At 43.9% G+C, this 16532-nt stretch overlaps 1 protein-coding gene across 16 annotated transcripts in view; it reads left to right on the top strand.

Moving 5' to 3' along the window:
- The window catches only part of dst (dystonin), a 118892-nt gene that overhangs the window by 57795 nt on the left and 44565 nt on the right, over window positions 1-16532 (top strand). For 15 of the 16 annotated variants that reach the window (XR_005079327.1, XM_037123976.1, XM_037123973.1 and 12 more), the window contains 8 exons: window positions 3549-3695; window positions 5671-5759; window positions 5851-5959; window positions 14014-14166; window positions 14268-14501; window positions 14623-14907; window positions 15282-15830; window positions 16087-16263. Coding sequence is in view for 15 of the 16 variants with exons in the window: in XM_037123976.1 (XP_036979871.1) it covers window positions 3549-3695; window positions 5671-5759; window positions 5851-5959; window positions 14014-14166; window positions 14268-14501; window positions 14623-14907; window positions 15282-15830; window positions 16087-16263 (1743 nt within the window). In the remaining variant the exon portion in view is untranslated. Of the gene's footprint in view, window positions 1-3548; window positions 3696-5670; window positions 5760-5850; window positions 5960-6831; window positions 11845-11930; window positions 12078-12183; window positions 12400-12484; window positions 12629-12707; window positions 12945-14013; window positions 14167-14267; window positions 14502-14622; window positions 14908-15281; window positions 15831-16086; window positions 16264-16532 lie in introns of all 16 variants that reach the window. The other variant, XM_037123988.1, reaches the window with a different exon arrangement.

Below are 16532 nucleotides of genomic sequence, written 5' to 3'. Positions count from 1 at the left end.
CTCAAGTGAAGGTGAGAAGTCAAAACATAGCGCAGAATTAGCAGAGATGCTCAACAAGAATTTCAGACAAGATGTCAGGCAGATTAAGACAATGTATCAGACTACTGTGGAGTCAAAGCAACAAACGGACCAACAGCTGCAACTGCAGATCAAACTGGACAAACTGCAGCAAGAGAGAACGCAGCTCGGGCATGACCTGGCAAAGGCAAGATCTCAAATCGTGCAACTTGAGGAAGACAAACTCAGGCTCACTTCAACAATAAGCGCTTTGCAAAGCCTTCGCAGTGAACAGCCAAACGAGTCGGCGAAGCTCAAACAGCTGTTGAGTGAGAGCGAGTGGAAACTGACGGTAAAGGACGGCGAGGCGAAATCTCTTCGCGACCAAATAGAGTTGTACGTCAGGGAGGTTAAAACTCTCCAGGAGAAGCTTCTGACGCTAGGAGTCAGGATGAAGACTGACAACCAGACGACAAACAAACAGGAAGTCACTGAGACCAGTCGTCACTACATCAGAGACAACGAGCCTGGTCCGCTGAAGATGGAACATACAGTGACACAGAGGACGATGCCCAAAATCAAAGTGTCCTCAGAGGTATGGATGAAGTTAGTTTAGCAATTGACTGCAATTGAATATAATATTTATTAAAGGGTAACTCCATGAATTTGACGCGTTAGGGTGTGTTTACAGGTCTTGGTGAGTGCAGCTGCATATGTCAAAAAAAGTAGTATAACGCATTCCGTGGCTCCAGAGGAAGCTACTGGTAAACTGATAAATTGCCTCCAGTTATGTCACTCAGTGGCTACGTTGCATTGTGGGTAATGCGGGCAGCGGGTTTTGATTGTTTTCAAACTTTCATAATGAATCCAACAGTGTTTAAGTCACGCAATGCTAGGTTAGTGGACTAATTTTTCAAAACCTGGCTCCTACATTACCCACAATGCATCAGCATGTGTGATATCACTGGAGGCATCTTAATAGATAACAGGCAGCTTCCTCTGGAGGCAAAAAAACAGCTTTATACTTTACTATTGTTTAACATGTGCAGCAATGCTGTAAAAACATTTTAATGTGTCAAATTGGTGGAGTTACCCTTTAACAATAACAAATATTTAAACGTAATAGTTTTACAATACTTACTAATATTTATTTAGCAGTCATAGTTATCTGTAACAGTGTAACTTATAAGTTCTTCCGTTCTACTTCACATCTACAGATGTCAACAATGGGGAAGGAAAACATCCTTGAGGGACTTACACAAGTCAAACAAGATAAAATGGAAGTCATTCAAAGCCAAAGTCTTCATGATTCACCATCAAAGAAAGCTTTGAATAGCTCTACTCATCAAACCCCTACCCTCCTACAAAAAGACTTAGAAAATGTGAGCGCAACCAACCCTGATGAGCCCGTGTCTGTGGCAACACGTGGATACCTGGCTCTGTGTGGGCTAGCAGACACAGATAGCACCATCAAGAAAAGAACTTATAGGATCACCGAAACCTATGAAACCTTAGACACATCAGAGAGAACGGACGGTGAGGGAAAACTCAGTGAGATGTATTCAACTTCCCAAAAGCTCCCAGAACTCAAAGGCAGCACAAGTATCCAAAACTTAATCAAACTCAAGTACTTGAATGAGGAGGTTTCGTGCAAGTCGACCATGGGTCTCCTCCCAGCAGAAGATATGCAGGCATCACTTGCTCTGCACGGCGACAAACCAACAACTATTGCTGGAATTTATGTGGAGTCAAGTAAGAAAAAGATATCCTTCCTAGAAGCTGCTGAGAAAGGTTTCTTAGCGAAGACGTACGCTCTTGAGTTTCTGGAGGCTCAGGCTGTGACAGGAAGCCTCACAGATCTGACCACAGGCCAGTCACACTCGGTTGGTGAGGCTTTGGAGAGAGGTATCATAGAGACAGGCCTGAAAGATAAACTGATGGAGGCTCAGAAAGCAGTTAGTGGATACATCCATGCAGGCAAAAAGCTGTCTGTGTTTCGGGCAATGGAGGAAAGGGTTCTTGACAGATACAAAGGCAAAAAGATCCTCGAGGTCCAGGTAGCCACCGGAGGATTGATCAACCCAGAGACTGGTGTCAGGGTACCGACGAGCACTGCTGTTGATCAGGGTCTTTTGAACAAGGACACTCTTCAGAGTCTGCATGATCCAGTTAGCAACCCCAAAGGTTTCCACAACCCCGACACTGGACAGAAAGCATACTACTCTGAAATCCTGAAGAAATGCCTTTATGACATTGATGGCGGGGTGTTTCTCTTCCCATTCGGTGAGAGAAATCTTACCAACACCTCTCCCCTGAGTTCCCACAGGGCGTCCGTCGTCATCAGCAGTCGTGGCATCGAAATGTCGGCGTACGAAGCTTTCAAGATGAGACACATCGACAAGAGGACGTATCTGTTTCTGTCCCAGCAGGAAAGTGAATGGCAAGAAAAGACCTTAGTTGACGCCAGAGGGAGCCCGCTTCACATCATTACTGATGTCAAAAGTGGCCGCCAGCTTTGTCTAGAGTCTGCTCTGAGTCAGAGATTCCTTGAAACGTCCGAGCTTGAAAGCTACCGCAGTGGGCTTCTTAGTATCTATGAGATTGCAGACATCATATTTTCAAGAATGGTTGTTGTGGAAGACGTCAACAGCCCCATCGCTGGTTTCTGGGATGTCACTCGGAGGAAGAGGCTGTCAGTCCTTCAGGGTTTTCAGCAGGGCTTCACTGATAGAGTCACCGCTTTACGCCTGTTGGAGGCCCAGGCCTGCACCGGAGGTATTTGCGACCCTTCTTCAGGAGAGAAAGTCACTATCTCCGAGGCTCTCAAAAGGAATCTTTTGGATGAGGCACTGAATCAGCAGCTCCAGCAGTTCGAGCAGGCATTCGATGGCATCGTCCACCCAAAGACTTTAAAGAGCCTGTCGGTTCCCCAGGCTGTTCAGGAAAATCTCCTCCCAAAGGATGCCGGCTACCGCTGCATGGAATTCCAGCTCTTGACCGGAGGACTGATCAACCCTGACACTCACGACAGGGTCTCGCTGGAAGAAGTTATTCAGAGCGGCCTTGTGGACAAAGTCACTGCCTCTGCTCTCAAAGACGAGAAGTTCCTCACCAAGAGCCTCACCTGTCCAAAGACCAAGAGGAGGATCACGTTCAGGGAGGCACTTGAAAGGAGCGTGTACGACTGCCACACGGGGTTGAGGTTACTGGAGGCAACAAAGATTCATGGCTATGGCGCAAAATCAACATTTCATTATGTTTCGGCGTACAAGTAATAAACATTTTTAAATATGCTGGTCAGTAGCATAACAGCAAAACCTGCAAATAGGATTTCCTTTGGTTTATCTTGACTTTACTGTTTAATGTTCTTTTTTCGGTTCACACATATGTGGTCAATGCAGCTCACAGTGGTTCTTGAGCTTTTGTGCTTTTAGCCTGATTATGGTATCCTCCCTTTTCAGATTCCCCCCCTTCAAGTGTTTTTTTTTTTTTTTCCAATTTTCCTAACAAAGTTAACAATCTTGTCAAAAACCCATCTGTTTGAATTCTAGAGATCTGTTGATGAGGAGAAGAGGGAACATGGTGATAAAGTTAGCAAACTGTTGCACTGGATGTCCAATGTGAAACAGACCTCTAACAATGGTGGGAATGCTCTGAAAGATAGCAATGCCAACACAGACGCTCCTAATAAGCCCCAGGTAAATGATGTGTATTGTTTGTGGTGTTCTTAGTATGTCCTGTTTTCATATGATGCCACGCATTTGTTGTGTATGACAGCATGCTTTGGTTTATCGGTGACGAGTATTTTTCTCATCAAAATATCACAGCCTTTTGCTATCACGGTGTATGATTTCCAATAAAAACACACAGTCTACTTTCTGATTCATTGAATCAATAAATATTACACTTTAGGTAGAGGTTGTACTTACTGTATCACATCCCATGTTCACTTGGCCTACCAAAACATCATTAATATAATGGATTTGATGGTATATTTGATGATGATGTGTGATTATGTGTCTGACTGATTCAGTAACCCCCAATGTTGCACAAGCACTCACATTTCAGAGCACCCTCAGTGACCAAAAATAATCATCACCACACTGTAACGCACCCCCGACCCCAACAGGTTTAGAAAATATAATAAGTACATTTCAGATTTGTATCCCTGTTTATCTTTGGAAACATGCATTATACTTTAGATATTGTCCAAAGCTGACATTATTTAATTAAAATATGAAAGAACATAAAAAAGGTTTCTTATGTGTGCCTATGGTGCATCACAGTAGCATCCTAACTGTGATGGACTAGTGCTGAGAAGCAGTTTGAATGGGTTTTTTGATGGTTTTGTAGGATTCAAACGATCTAACGTGATGGAATAGAAAAGAAAATAGATGTATGCATTAAAGAATATCGTTACACATCTACTATGCAAATTTGCCAGAAATGAGATAATTTACTTATTTTTACACATTGCTATTTAAGTAGAGGGTTAAGTTCAACATGGAATCAGTTGAGCTGAACTGTGTATACATGAAACAGTTTTAATAGATTTCGTCCAGAGTGTTTATACTGGACCAATTCAACTGGTGGCCTGAGAGTCAAATGTGGCCCTTTAACAGCCTAATTCTGGCCCTTTGAGCATTTTATAATTTAGCTAATTAAAATATAGTTGTTTATGTTATCAAGCCCATAAATACTCTTATTTCATTAAAAGGTTTTAACCCAGGTTTTATTAAGCAGAGGGAATTTAGCTGTGTCAAACTGACCATGAAAGATTCAAAAGTTCAATTTCTGCACTTTTGATAAAATGATATTTAGTTTTGTAAAACCAAAAAAACATAGCACATTTTTTACTGGAAGTGCATTGTTCTCACACATTAAGTTCCTATCTTGACAGGCCAGACATAGGAAATCTAAATCTCCTCAGCACAAGTTTTTTATTTTGTTTTTTGTTTGTTGTTGAAAAGGTCTGGCCTGCACGGTCAATGCCAATGAATTAATTTAAACAATAAATCAATAAACTTAAGCCATGGATATAGATATAGTTATAAATATTGCATCCACAACTTCAGTTATATCAATGAAAAGTTGAATTTTTACTAATTAATAATTGTTATGATTTGAGTACATATAGTACAAGTTCAGTAATGATAATTTTAGAACATATCATGTTTGTTTTGCTTTTATTTGCACTCTTTAAATATTTGATGCACACAAATGTATGTAGACATTATAATAATGACAGCTTTGGACTTCCTTTTTTGTTCTGTCAAATTATGTGCCAGATTTAATTTCTGAACATAATCTATTAACAGTCTGTCCCTCTAAGCAAGCCAGTTTCAAATAATACAGTAAAACCACAATAACACCACAAATGACGGCCTCTGTAGAATTGAGTCAACTCTCTTTGACACATTATAAACAAAGATTGAGTAAAGTTATTATTGTGGCATAGCTGCTATTGGACTGCATTGTCATTTGTGCAGGGATTTATTTTGAATCCAGTCACTGTAGTGTAAAGTATATCTTTATTCTTTTAATCAGTGTATTTTCTAACTGTTCTAATGCAGTATTTTAGAAGTCTTAAATGATATGTGTATATACATAATAGAAAAGAAGGTTTACTGTACTCAATATACGGTGTTAATATGTTGCCATATGATGTTCTAGGTGTCAGTGGAGGAAATGGTCACGAAGAAGGAACAGATCGCAGAAGCACTGAGGGCCACACAAATGATGCTGAACAAACACAGTGACAAGTGAGTGGACCTGCTGTCACCAACACGCTGAATGCTGTCCGCTGTCCACCGTTTACAGTCTGAGGCTCATTCCTTGTGTTTTCTCTTTCAGAATGACAGACGAGGAAAGAGAAAATGCCCAGGAGCAGCTGAAGGCGCTCAACCAGGCCTACAATGAACTCTCCAGGCATTGTTCAGATCAGACGACCTCTGTGGAAGAGGTTTGAAACCTGTCTGTGTTTGTGTCTTATGATGTGTCAGAGAACAGTGCCACCTGATGTTCAGCTGCATGACTAACCTTTTTCCTCCCAGCACAGTGTGAGCAGTTGTCTTTTGCATCACTCTTTTTATCCTTATCCTCATCATAAGGCACAGAGAACATGATTTTTTAAACGTCAAGCCCAGAAGATCTAAGTATGCTGTAAACATGCTTCGTTGCGCCCGGCTTTGGTCTGACATGTCACCATTATTAATATGACGCCTAACCCTTTATCTACAGTATGTGATGTGACTAACTACCCTCTTTTTGCAAGACGCTGGATACTGCATTCCCAGATGCATGAAAGCTTTAAATGTGTTTTCAGTCACTCTTCCGATGCAGTCTTGCACTTGTGCACATGATGTTTTAACATGCCCGTATTTGTCTGGTGGTGAGTACACCTTTTGTCCACCTTTCTGAATACATAAAAGGAACAGTTCAACCCAAAATGAGCATTTGGTTAAGGGGAACAACTTAGGGAAGTTTCAGAATCAACTAAATATTTGTGGAGCTTTGCAGCAAAACAGTGTTGCAGAATTCTCCTGAATAACAGAAGTAGATTACTTCATTTTAAAACGTAACAATACCGCCCCAAATATGAGAAAAAAAAATGCTTTTTATGAGCTGTATGGAACAATTTTATTCAATTTCATGTTTTTTCTTTTCTTTTTGTGCCTGTACCTGACTTTCAATCAGCAAGGGTGCAAGTAAATACTGACTTAATTTGTAATTTATGGGTGAACTGTTCCTTTAATTGCAAATTTGACACACATTACATAATACACATTTTGATGCTAAAAACACACTAAATGTTATCATTTTCATTTTCTTTAGAATTTTAAATCCTGCAGTGAAGCAGGGCTCGAGACTGGATCCACGAGTGGCCTGATCGATCGAAACACTCTCCCAGAGGCCCACCTGCAGGAGTGGAATGAATCAAGCAAGTGCATAGAGAGTTCACATGTCTCCTCCGTGTCGCTCTCTGACATAGCAGCAGCAAGAGAGGGGGCTGCGTGTGGAGACCCGATCATCAAGATGATAGAGGTCGAACAAGGCAGTGATGGATTGACGGTGTCCTACACGGGGGACACGCTGACACTGGAGGGGGCGTTGAAGTGCGGTTTAATACCTGCATCTGTCTATGTAGAGATTCTTCAGAGGCAAAAGACCGGTCTGGATGTGTTAGAGCCTGTGCAGGAGGTTGAACCATGTGAGGTCAATACACTGATATTGAAGTGCCTCAGCAGGAATAAATCACTGACATCAGGGAGGGATGTTCACACTCTGAGGTCTTGTCATGGTGACCCAAGTGATCAGGAGGCCGCTGAGGCGTCAGAGGACGTCGGCCATAAGCTAAAGGTGGATGCAGCCGTCCAGTGCGATCTCATGAGCTCCAGCAGCACGCTCACTGTGATCGGAAATCAGCAGCAGTTCATTGGACTCGTGTTGCCCACGCTCGAGGAAAATGTGTCCACCTCGTTCCAGTATGACCAACGGATCACCAGCGATGAGTTCACCAGCAGACTGTTCCTCAATCGGGAAAAGATTGCAGCCTTTTACATTCCGGAAAATTCAGAGGTGGTCGACATCAACTCTGCCATTCAAGATGGATTCATTGACAGCTACACAGCAGAGATTTTAAAGTCTATTGAAATTCCAGACGTGTTCCCAGATGTTGATCGCCTGAATGAAAAGTTTTCATCGTGGCTTATATATAAAAAACTCATAGTTGATGGATGCTATCATGCTGCTGCTTCCTTACAAGTTGAGAACTTCCCGACTCGCACAGAGGCGAGGCAGTTATTCATCTCCTACCTCATGATAAACAGCTACATAGATCCTCAGTCAGGACAGAGGGTCCTGATACTCGATAGCGAGCTGAGAAAAATGATTAAAATCTTTCTCGAAGACTCAACTTTTTCTGAGAAAAACGTAACCTCTCTGACTTTGAATGTTGGTGACCTTTCAGAACAGGTAGACTTAGAGAGCCCGCTGCACATAAATGAGGAACCAGAGGAGCTGATGACGCAACACAGCTGTGATCCTCACAGTTTTGTTTCCTCTGTCAACGGCAGGATTACCTTTGATGAAAGAACGAATGACACGGCTCTAGACGAGGATCCTGTCGTGGAAGTTTTTATAGATAGTGACACTGACATGGATACAACTGATGCTGGTGTAGTGGAGAAAAGCACGTGTCAGGACAATACAAATTGGACAAAAGCAGGTGAATTTGCAGAGGGAAAATGTGGAAGTAGTTTACAGTTTGATGTTGGAGGTGGTGATGGTGACCATCTTGATATTTCAGCCGTCTCACATCCACCAGTCTTTTCCTCCTCATGTTCTATAAACAGAACAAACGTTGGCTCACCAAGTATGTTTGACTCCTGTCATCCAACACCACCACGCTACGATACTGACTCACTTTATAGTGAATCAGAAGACGCATATGTGACCCAAGCTGAGTATCTGTGCTCTGACGACTTGATGGACGATGAGAATGAGCAAGACTACGCCATTCATCTTCTGAAAGCGCAGATGGAGGAAGGAGGTATTTTGGACGTCACCTCAGGGAGACGTTACGACCTGGAGGCAGCTCTCAGTAAGGGCCTGGTTGACGAGCGAACGGTGCTGAAACTGCTTGACCTGCAGTCGGATGGAACAGGAAGTGTTGTTGGTGATGAGGAGGGCGAAACGTCAGAAATGTCGGCGGCAGCCTCGAATTTCGCTCTTTGTTTAATGGAACAGCAGAGCCTATCAAGGTCTAGCACCGCCATCAGTATCAGGGAATCAGTGCAGTCTGGGTTGGTTAAAGACGAACACATCCTCTACTCAGACCCCGAAGAAAGCTACACTCACTCCATCTCCCGTGATCATAATCTGGGCTTCATTAACATTAATGAGGCTGGAAACTCTCAGCAGCTGTCTGAAAGGAAGGTAGCTGTCATGGTGCTCGATCTGCCTGACGAGGAGGCTGATAACAGGGAGATGGAGGGTGAGAATGTGGGGAAGATGAGTAACTACCTCTATCATTTCTCTCCCTCGGTTGGTGGCCACGAGTCTCTGATGATCTCACCCTCCCCGTGGAGTCAGGTTACTGCAGAGAGTGTGCATCACGCTTTACTGGCAGAAGACGATGACTCACAGGGTGTAATCGAGAGCCGGATGACAGATGCAGAGGATGTGTTTAGAGTTGTGATAGAAAGCGCTGCTCCAACCGCACGGAGTGACAGAACCTCGGGCATCAGTACCGATCCAGAGGTCCAGACTCAGTACTCCACTTCAGCTAATTACTCTAAATCTGACAGCTCACCCCTCTATGAAGAGTTTTTCGTTGCGGGATATGATGCAGAAGCTGGAAATCAGACAGTTAGTGAGAGTGAACTACAAATGTCCTCATCAAATGGCAGTGTGTCATCTGAGGAAAGCGGAGCGGTTAATGAGCGATTAATGAGTGCGGGTCCGTCACCTCTGCGCAGCGGGCCAACTCCGAGTGGAGATGACTCATCGCCCAGGGATTTGGTTGAAAGTGCCATTATGTCTGATTCCAGGGGTGATGGTAACTATGACAACAGCATCACAGCAGATGACAGCTCAGAGAGTAGTTTTAGTGTTGAACCCGAGCGTAGATGCTCTCAGAACTCACGCATCGGTCAGAGATCTCCACAGTCGCCTGGTGTTACAGAAGAAGGCGCTGCAACAAATACTGTCGGTCAGAAGTGTTCGGACGTAGAAGATTCAGAGCGATATGCTCCGACTAACACAAGAGTTTCTCGTGAACCGGTAGTGGCTGATAAACATTTGTCGGGCTCAGATGATGATGAGTTAAGCACTGACGTTCTTTCCCCAGAAAGCCAACAAAAGGACGTATTCCTAAACACCAGTAATACAGAACAGTTTCCTCCATCAAGAAATGCAAGGACAAGTAAGATAAGTGATGAGCAAAAGGCAGATATTTGTGGAAAAGCATCTGAAATGAACGAAGGACGTTCTGAAGTGGAAATTGGAGAAGAGTCAGAGGAAAAAAGATTAGATCTTGGTACTTCTGAACATCCCCACCTAGTCACTGATTTCCTGTCAGATGGCAGCATCAGACCTGAAGTTTCCTCCCTCTTACAAAAGGTGCAACCTCAAGATCTTGAAAGCACGATCACTGTAGTTCAGAATCCTCCACAGCATTTAGAGAAAGGAAGTTTCCATGAGACAGAAACTCCTCACAGACTCATGGAGAGCAGCCACCCAGAGCTTGAAGTCACTGCAACAAATACCATCAGTCAGAAATGTCTGGATGTAGAAGATTCAGAGCGATATACTCCGACTAACACAAGAGTTTCTTTAGAACCGGTAGTGGCTGATAAAGATTTGTCCGGTGCAGACGATGAGTTAAGCACTGACGTTCTGTCCACAGAGAGTCAACACAGGGACGTATTCCTAAACAACAGTGATACAGAGCAGTTTCCTACATCAAGATATGCAAGGACAAGTGATGAACAAAATGCAGATATTTGTGGAAAAGCATCCGAAATGAACAAAGGACATTCTGAAGCTGAAATTGGAGAAGAGTCAGAGGAAAAAAGATTAGATCTTGGTGCTTCTGAACATCCCCGGCTAGTCACTGATTTCCTGTCAGATGGCAGCATCAGACCTGAAGTTTCCTCTCCAGCTCCATCAGTGTTTTCTGACGCTGTGAGGACACGTGTAGACGACCAGGGGGAAACCACAGAAGGGACTGATGTCAGTGATTTACAAAAGGCAAAACTTAAAGATCTTGAAAGAACTATCACTGTAGTTCAGAATCTTCCACAGCCTTTAGAGAAAGACGGTTCCCATGAGACAGAAACTCCTCACAGACTCATGGAGAGCAGCCACCCAGACCTTGAAGTCGCTGCAACAAATACCATCAGTCGGAAATGTCTGGATGTAGAAGATTCAGAGCGATATACTCCGACTAACACAAGAGTTTCTTTAGAACCGGTAGTGGCTGATAAAGATTTTACGGTTTCAGACGATGAGTTAAGCACTGACGTTCTGTCCCCAGGGAGCCAACACAGGGACGTATTCCTAAACGACAGTGATACAGAGCAGTTTCCTACATCAAGAAATGCAAGGACAAGTGATGAACAAAATGCAGATATTTGTGGAAAAGCATGCGAAATGAATGAAGGACAGTCTGAAGCTGTAATGGGAGAGGAGTCAGAGGAAAAAAGATTAGATCTTGGTGCTTCTGAACATCCCCGGCTAGTCACTGATTTCCTGTCAGATGGCAGCATCAGACCTGAAGTTTCCTCTCCAGCTCCATCAGTGTTTTCTGACGCTGTGAGGACACGTGTAGACGACCAGGGGGAAACCACAGAAGGGACTGATGTCAGTGATTTACAAAAGGCACAACCTCAAGATCTTGAAAGCACTATCGTTGTAGTACAGAGTCCTCCACAGCCTTCAGAGAGAGAAGCTTCCCACGAGACAGAAACTCCTCACAGACTCATGGAGAGCAGCCACCCAGACCTTCTTATGGATCTGCTGAAGCAAAACGTCCTCAGTCTGAACGACGACGACAGAGGAAGCTCAGAACTGATACTGGAAGAGGAGAAAGTCAGTGAGAAGTCGGATCAGTCTGATGCTCCAAACATCCAGCTGCAGCTGCTGCAGGTGCTTAAGACTGTCTCCTCCAGCCAAGACCTCTCAGTGCTGCAGGAAGTGATGGAGACTCTGAACTCTGCTCTGGGTGGAGACCCTCAGGAGGAGCGGCGGCACGTACTGGAGAGCATCGAGGAGGAGAGCTCGGAGGGGGAGGATGGAGATGATGACAAGTCAGATGCCTGTAAAGTTGAGCAGGTTAAAAATCAGGTATGTTCATGTCTCGGTGTCACCTTCTCTCATAGTCTTAGACATAAATAACATGTGCTACACTTTCATTGTGTCTCTCTCCACAGCTGTTCTCCATCCAGGATTATTTAGAGTGTGTTGGGAGGCTGCAGGATCACGCTGATGCTTTAGACGATGTCAGAAAAGACCTTTCAGTCCAGCCACCAGTGAGCAACAGCATGGAGGAAATGCAGATCCAAGCAGAGGAATGTCAGGTTAGAAATAAAAGACGGAAGCAAATTTGTCATCCGGGGTATACACTACCATCAAGCAGTTTTTCAAAAGTCAAGTCCTGACGTCCTGATGTGCTCTTTTATCCAGACTATTGAGTCCCAACTCTCTCGACTGGCTGGTGTTCTGACAGCAGATATGGAAAAAGCCAAACAGCTCCTGAATTCTGTTGATGAGGGCATTCCTGTACAAATCCACCAAGATTTGGCTGCAACATATCTGGACCTGGAGCCAAACTTTACTGCTGTTTCCCAAATGTGCGCAGAAAGGAGTCACTCCCTGATTCAAGCGATGGAAACGGGAAAGGTCAGTGTTTTCCCTTCCCTTTAATTAAAATACAGTAGTGTCACAGTTGCATCAGCTGTCAGCAAGTCAAAAATGTGATTTTTAGGAACAGTTGGAATCAACGTACCAGAAACATCTCGGTGATCTTGAAGAACTAGCAGGCCTCATCCAGAACAGCTCTGAGACGAGCGACGCGGATTTGAACACGTGTGACGCAGACACACTGAAACATTTGATTCAGCAGAACAAGGTATCTTTAAAGTCCAATTCAAAACATCCAGCTGCAGTAACTACAGACAAAATACTCATATTTTCATCTCTTCTTCCAGGACACGGAGAACAACCTGCTGAAAGAAGCCAGGCTCAAATTAGAGGACGCCACTTTTGACATCCAGTGCTTTATTTCCGAGCACGCTCAGTTCTTGACCCCGGCTCAGAGCAGCTACCTTCTCAAGTTCCTCAGCACCACTCAGCGAGCATTCAGGGACCAGACTGAGAGGCTGGTTGCACAGAGGAGTGCCTTACATGTCCTACTGGCCAACAGAGAGAGGGAAGACCAGGAGAAGGTCTGCCTGGGGATACATTTTAAAATATCTCCCATGTTTCCAGCTGTGTGTTCATGTTTGAGTCGCTAAATGAGATGATGAATGCTTACAGAGCATGTAGAGTAAGCCGTATTAACTATGTTAGTGGTCGCCTTCAACCATTGGTGTGGTTGTATAAATTGTGGATTAGAATGATTATAACAAGGCTTATTACATATGTAGCTTCACAGTATTTAAATTGCAGTGAGACTCATCAACCTCAGATCAATCAGCTTTGAGAAAATACTTGAATTACTTTGCAAATATTGACCTTTACGTTGATTTATTGAGGATTTAAATTAAGAGTTAGACTTGACAAGAAAAGGGTATTAAGCAGCATCCCTGTGTTGGAATATTTGCGTCACACCGTAGTAACACCCATAGCCGAGTGATGCAGCATTATGGAATGTATAGAATAGTAGGCCCCGTGAGCAAAGGTTAGGACTTTTTTTATGCTTAGATGACTTATTATCAGCTATCAGTTGCAGTTCGGTGAGGGTTTAGGGAACAAAACTACTGGATCACGTCCAGGGAAACGATCAGTGTTTGTATTGGCTACAGACGTCTGGGTGCTGATGACGTGTCTGCCTTTTAAAAAAATCTGTTTGCTTTGTTTGTCATGTGAATTCTGAAGTGAATTAGTGGCTTTTGTGTCCAGGATTCAGATTTGGGAGCCTCAACTGTGAATGCATAACTGCTCAGGGATAATAACAACATCGCATGCTCAAGTGCTTGACCTCTTCTGCAGACTAACATTTGTGTGCTGATTGTGTTCTGCAGGCCTTCAAGACACCAGAGGACAAAGTGCGACTCCTCTGTTGGAGCACTTTCACCCACAACAAACCCGCTAACATGTCAGACATGATGTCCCCTTGTGGCGAATGGCGAAAAAGCATGTTTACAGCATACTAGATTTTCAAAGGGAAATGCAAACTAAAACATATTTTGCATGTCAACTCTCTTTGCTTCAATGTTTGTGTTCCCTGATATTGCCTGTTGATTGCTGCGGATGTGAACAGGAACTCACTTTGTCTTTATTCTCGGTCTGCAGTCATTGCTGGCGAAACACAAGGAGTTTTCAGAGAAGTTGGAGGAAGTGTGTGATAACCTCACCCTGACAGAAAACCAGCTGATTGGTCACCAGCAACAGGCTGAAAACGCAGAGAGTGTCACAGACCTGCAGCAGTACCAGCAGGAGCATCAGGTTTGGAATCAGCTCGCTTTGCTTTTATTGTACGAATCTTGAGTACGTTTTCATCAGTTTAGATACATTTTGTTCCATGACCCTCCTGTTCTGATCTCAAGGCTCTGCAAAAAGACGTACTGACAAACGCCAGTGCCTTGAATGAGGTCATCAGCAGCACTAAAAAGTTTCTGGAGGAAAACCGGAGCAAGCTGACTCCGGATCAAATAGCCGCGATTGAGAGCAAGCTGGAAGAGGCGAAAAGCAAAGCCAAGCTCATCAACCAGCGGGCGGAGGAGTCCAGGAAAGATCTGGAGAAGGTCGTTACCACAGCCATAAAACAGGAGAGCGAAAAGGTCTGTGTGCAGATTACCTCCATATGGCCAACTATGTCATGCTTCAGAATGTAATCGCTTAGTTAGATTATAATTAATTTATTGCCCAATTTATCATCGTGTAATCTATCTGTCTGTTCAGGCAGCAGCTGTTGAGCGCCTCGAAGAAAGTAAGAACAAAATCGAAGGCCTCCTGGACTGGATATCTAACATAGGGAATGAAAACGAGAGCGGTCTGGATCAAACTGACCATATAAGCAAAGAGAATGGAAACCTGCCAGAGGAAACCACAGCCAAGGGACTGATAGGGGACGATGACGATGCCAATGGAAATGCTTTGCAGACCCCTGAGAAAGATTTTGGCAGAGAGACAAGCGGCAAGAACGACGCCTCCCTGGACCTCGATAAGCAGTACGACAGGGTCAAGGTATAGTCAGATTGTTCCAGTAATCCATGTTTACATGTGGGAGGTTTATTTTATTTTTATTTTTTTTGCAGGGGATGACTTTCTTTCAAGACAAGTTAATAACAATCACAAAGCAGATCATCATGGTTAAATTGAAGAGACAGATGATGAGATTGAGATGAAGGGATAGATTACATTGTGAAATGTAGCTACAAGTTATGTAATGTTATGTCAATTAGTATCAAGCAGATTAAAGTTGAATTAAAGAAATGGAAAATAGATGACATATTCTTAAACCATGAAGACAAACAGTAAGAGAAAAAAATTAAAATATGACTAATAATTACTGCTGTTTGAATTGGTATTTTATTCTCAAGACCTCGTTGTTCCCGCAGGCCCGTCATCAGGAGATCCTCTCCCAGCAGCAGGATCTCATCATGGCCACGCAGTCGGCTCAGGCTCTGCTCGACAAGCAAGCCGACGTGCTGTCGCCACAGGAGAAGGAGAAACTCCAGAAGAACATCCAGGAGCTGAAGGGGCGCTACGAGGCCTCGCTGACCCAGGCCGAGCAGCAGATGAAGCTGGTGCAGTGCGTCCAGGAGGAGCTGAAGAAGTTCCAGGACGACTGCGAGGAGTTCGAGGGCTGGTTGGACCAGGCCGAGGGTGAGATGGAGGAGCTGGGAGCTCCCGCCGGCTCCCTCAATATCCTCAGTGACAAACTCCAGAGACAGAAAAGCTACTCGGAGGATGTGATCTCGCACAAGGGGGACCTTCGCTTCATCACCATTTCGGGACAGAAGGTGCTGGATGTGGCTAAAGCCTGCGGACTGGGTGATCCTGCGGCCAAGAATGCTTCTCTGGACGTCGATACTTCAGGAACTTGTTCTGCCGTCAAGGATAAGTTGGATTCAGCAGCCAGTAGATACAAAACGCTACATTCACAGGTATTTAAATATGCAGTTAACAGATGGCTATCGAGGGGTTGTAATGTCTTATTGTTGCCACTGGGTGGGAGCATTTGCCTTCATTGATTGAAGCTGTTTAATACCTCAGTAAGGTGTCACATTATCTTCTGTCAACATCAAGAAAATGTTAGTTTTACTTCTTATATCCATTGTTATCGTCGTGTATTTCTCTTAATTATCTGGTTTCTGAATATCTTGTCACACCGACAGTATAATTGTGTTTCCTTTGTTTCAGTGCAATCAGCTTGGCAACAACCTGAAAGATGTGGTCGACAAATACAAGAAATACGACGACACGAGCGCCAGTCTTATGAACTGGCTCAACGGCTCAGAGGAGGAGGCTAGAAAACAGCAGTCGGAGGCCATAGCAGCTGACCCACAAACACTACAGAAACAGCTAGAGGAGACCAAGGCAAGAAAAACTGCTGTGGTGACCAAGCCTTGTCTCGGTTTCGAACCTCTGACTCTTATATTGAAAAACCTCAGATTTATTTTAGATTGTGGTCTTTTTTTTTCGTCTTGTAGTACATTTTTCATAGTTTTTGCGAGGCCTCTCACAATCTTGAGGCCCACAAGAGGGTCATATGAAAAAGTCTTTACCGTTTAAGAAAGTTGGGATGCCCTTGCCACAGCTGTCATCAACTCTGCGGATGTTAGGTTATGAAGAACTTTAGAAAATAG

Source organism: Acanthopagrus latus, chromosome 15 (genome assembly GCF_904848185.1).
Source record: "Acanthopagrus latus isolate v.2019 chromosome 15, fAcaLat1.1, whole genome shotgun sequence".
In the NCBI taxonomy this organism is placed as follows: domain Eukaryota; kingdom Metazoa; phylum Chordata; class Actinopteri; order Spariformes; family Sparidae; genus Acanthopagrus; species Acanthopagrus latus.
This window is presented reverse-complemented; position numbering and strand designations above follow the sequence as displayed.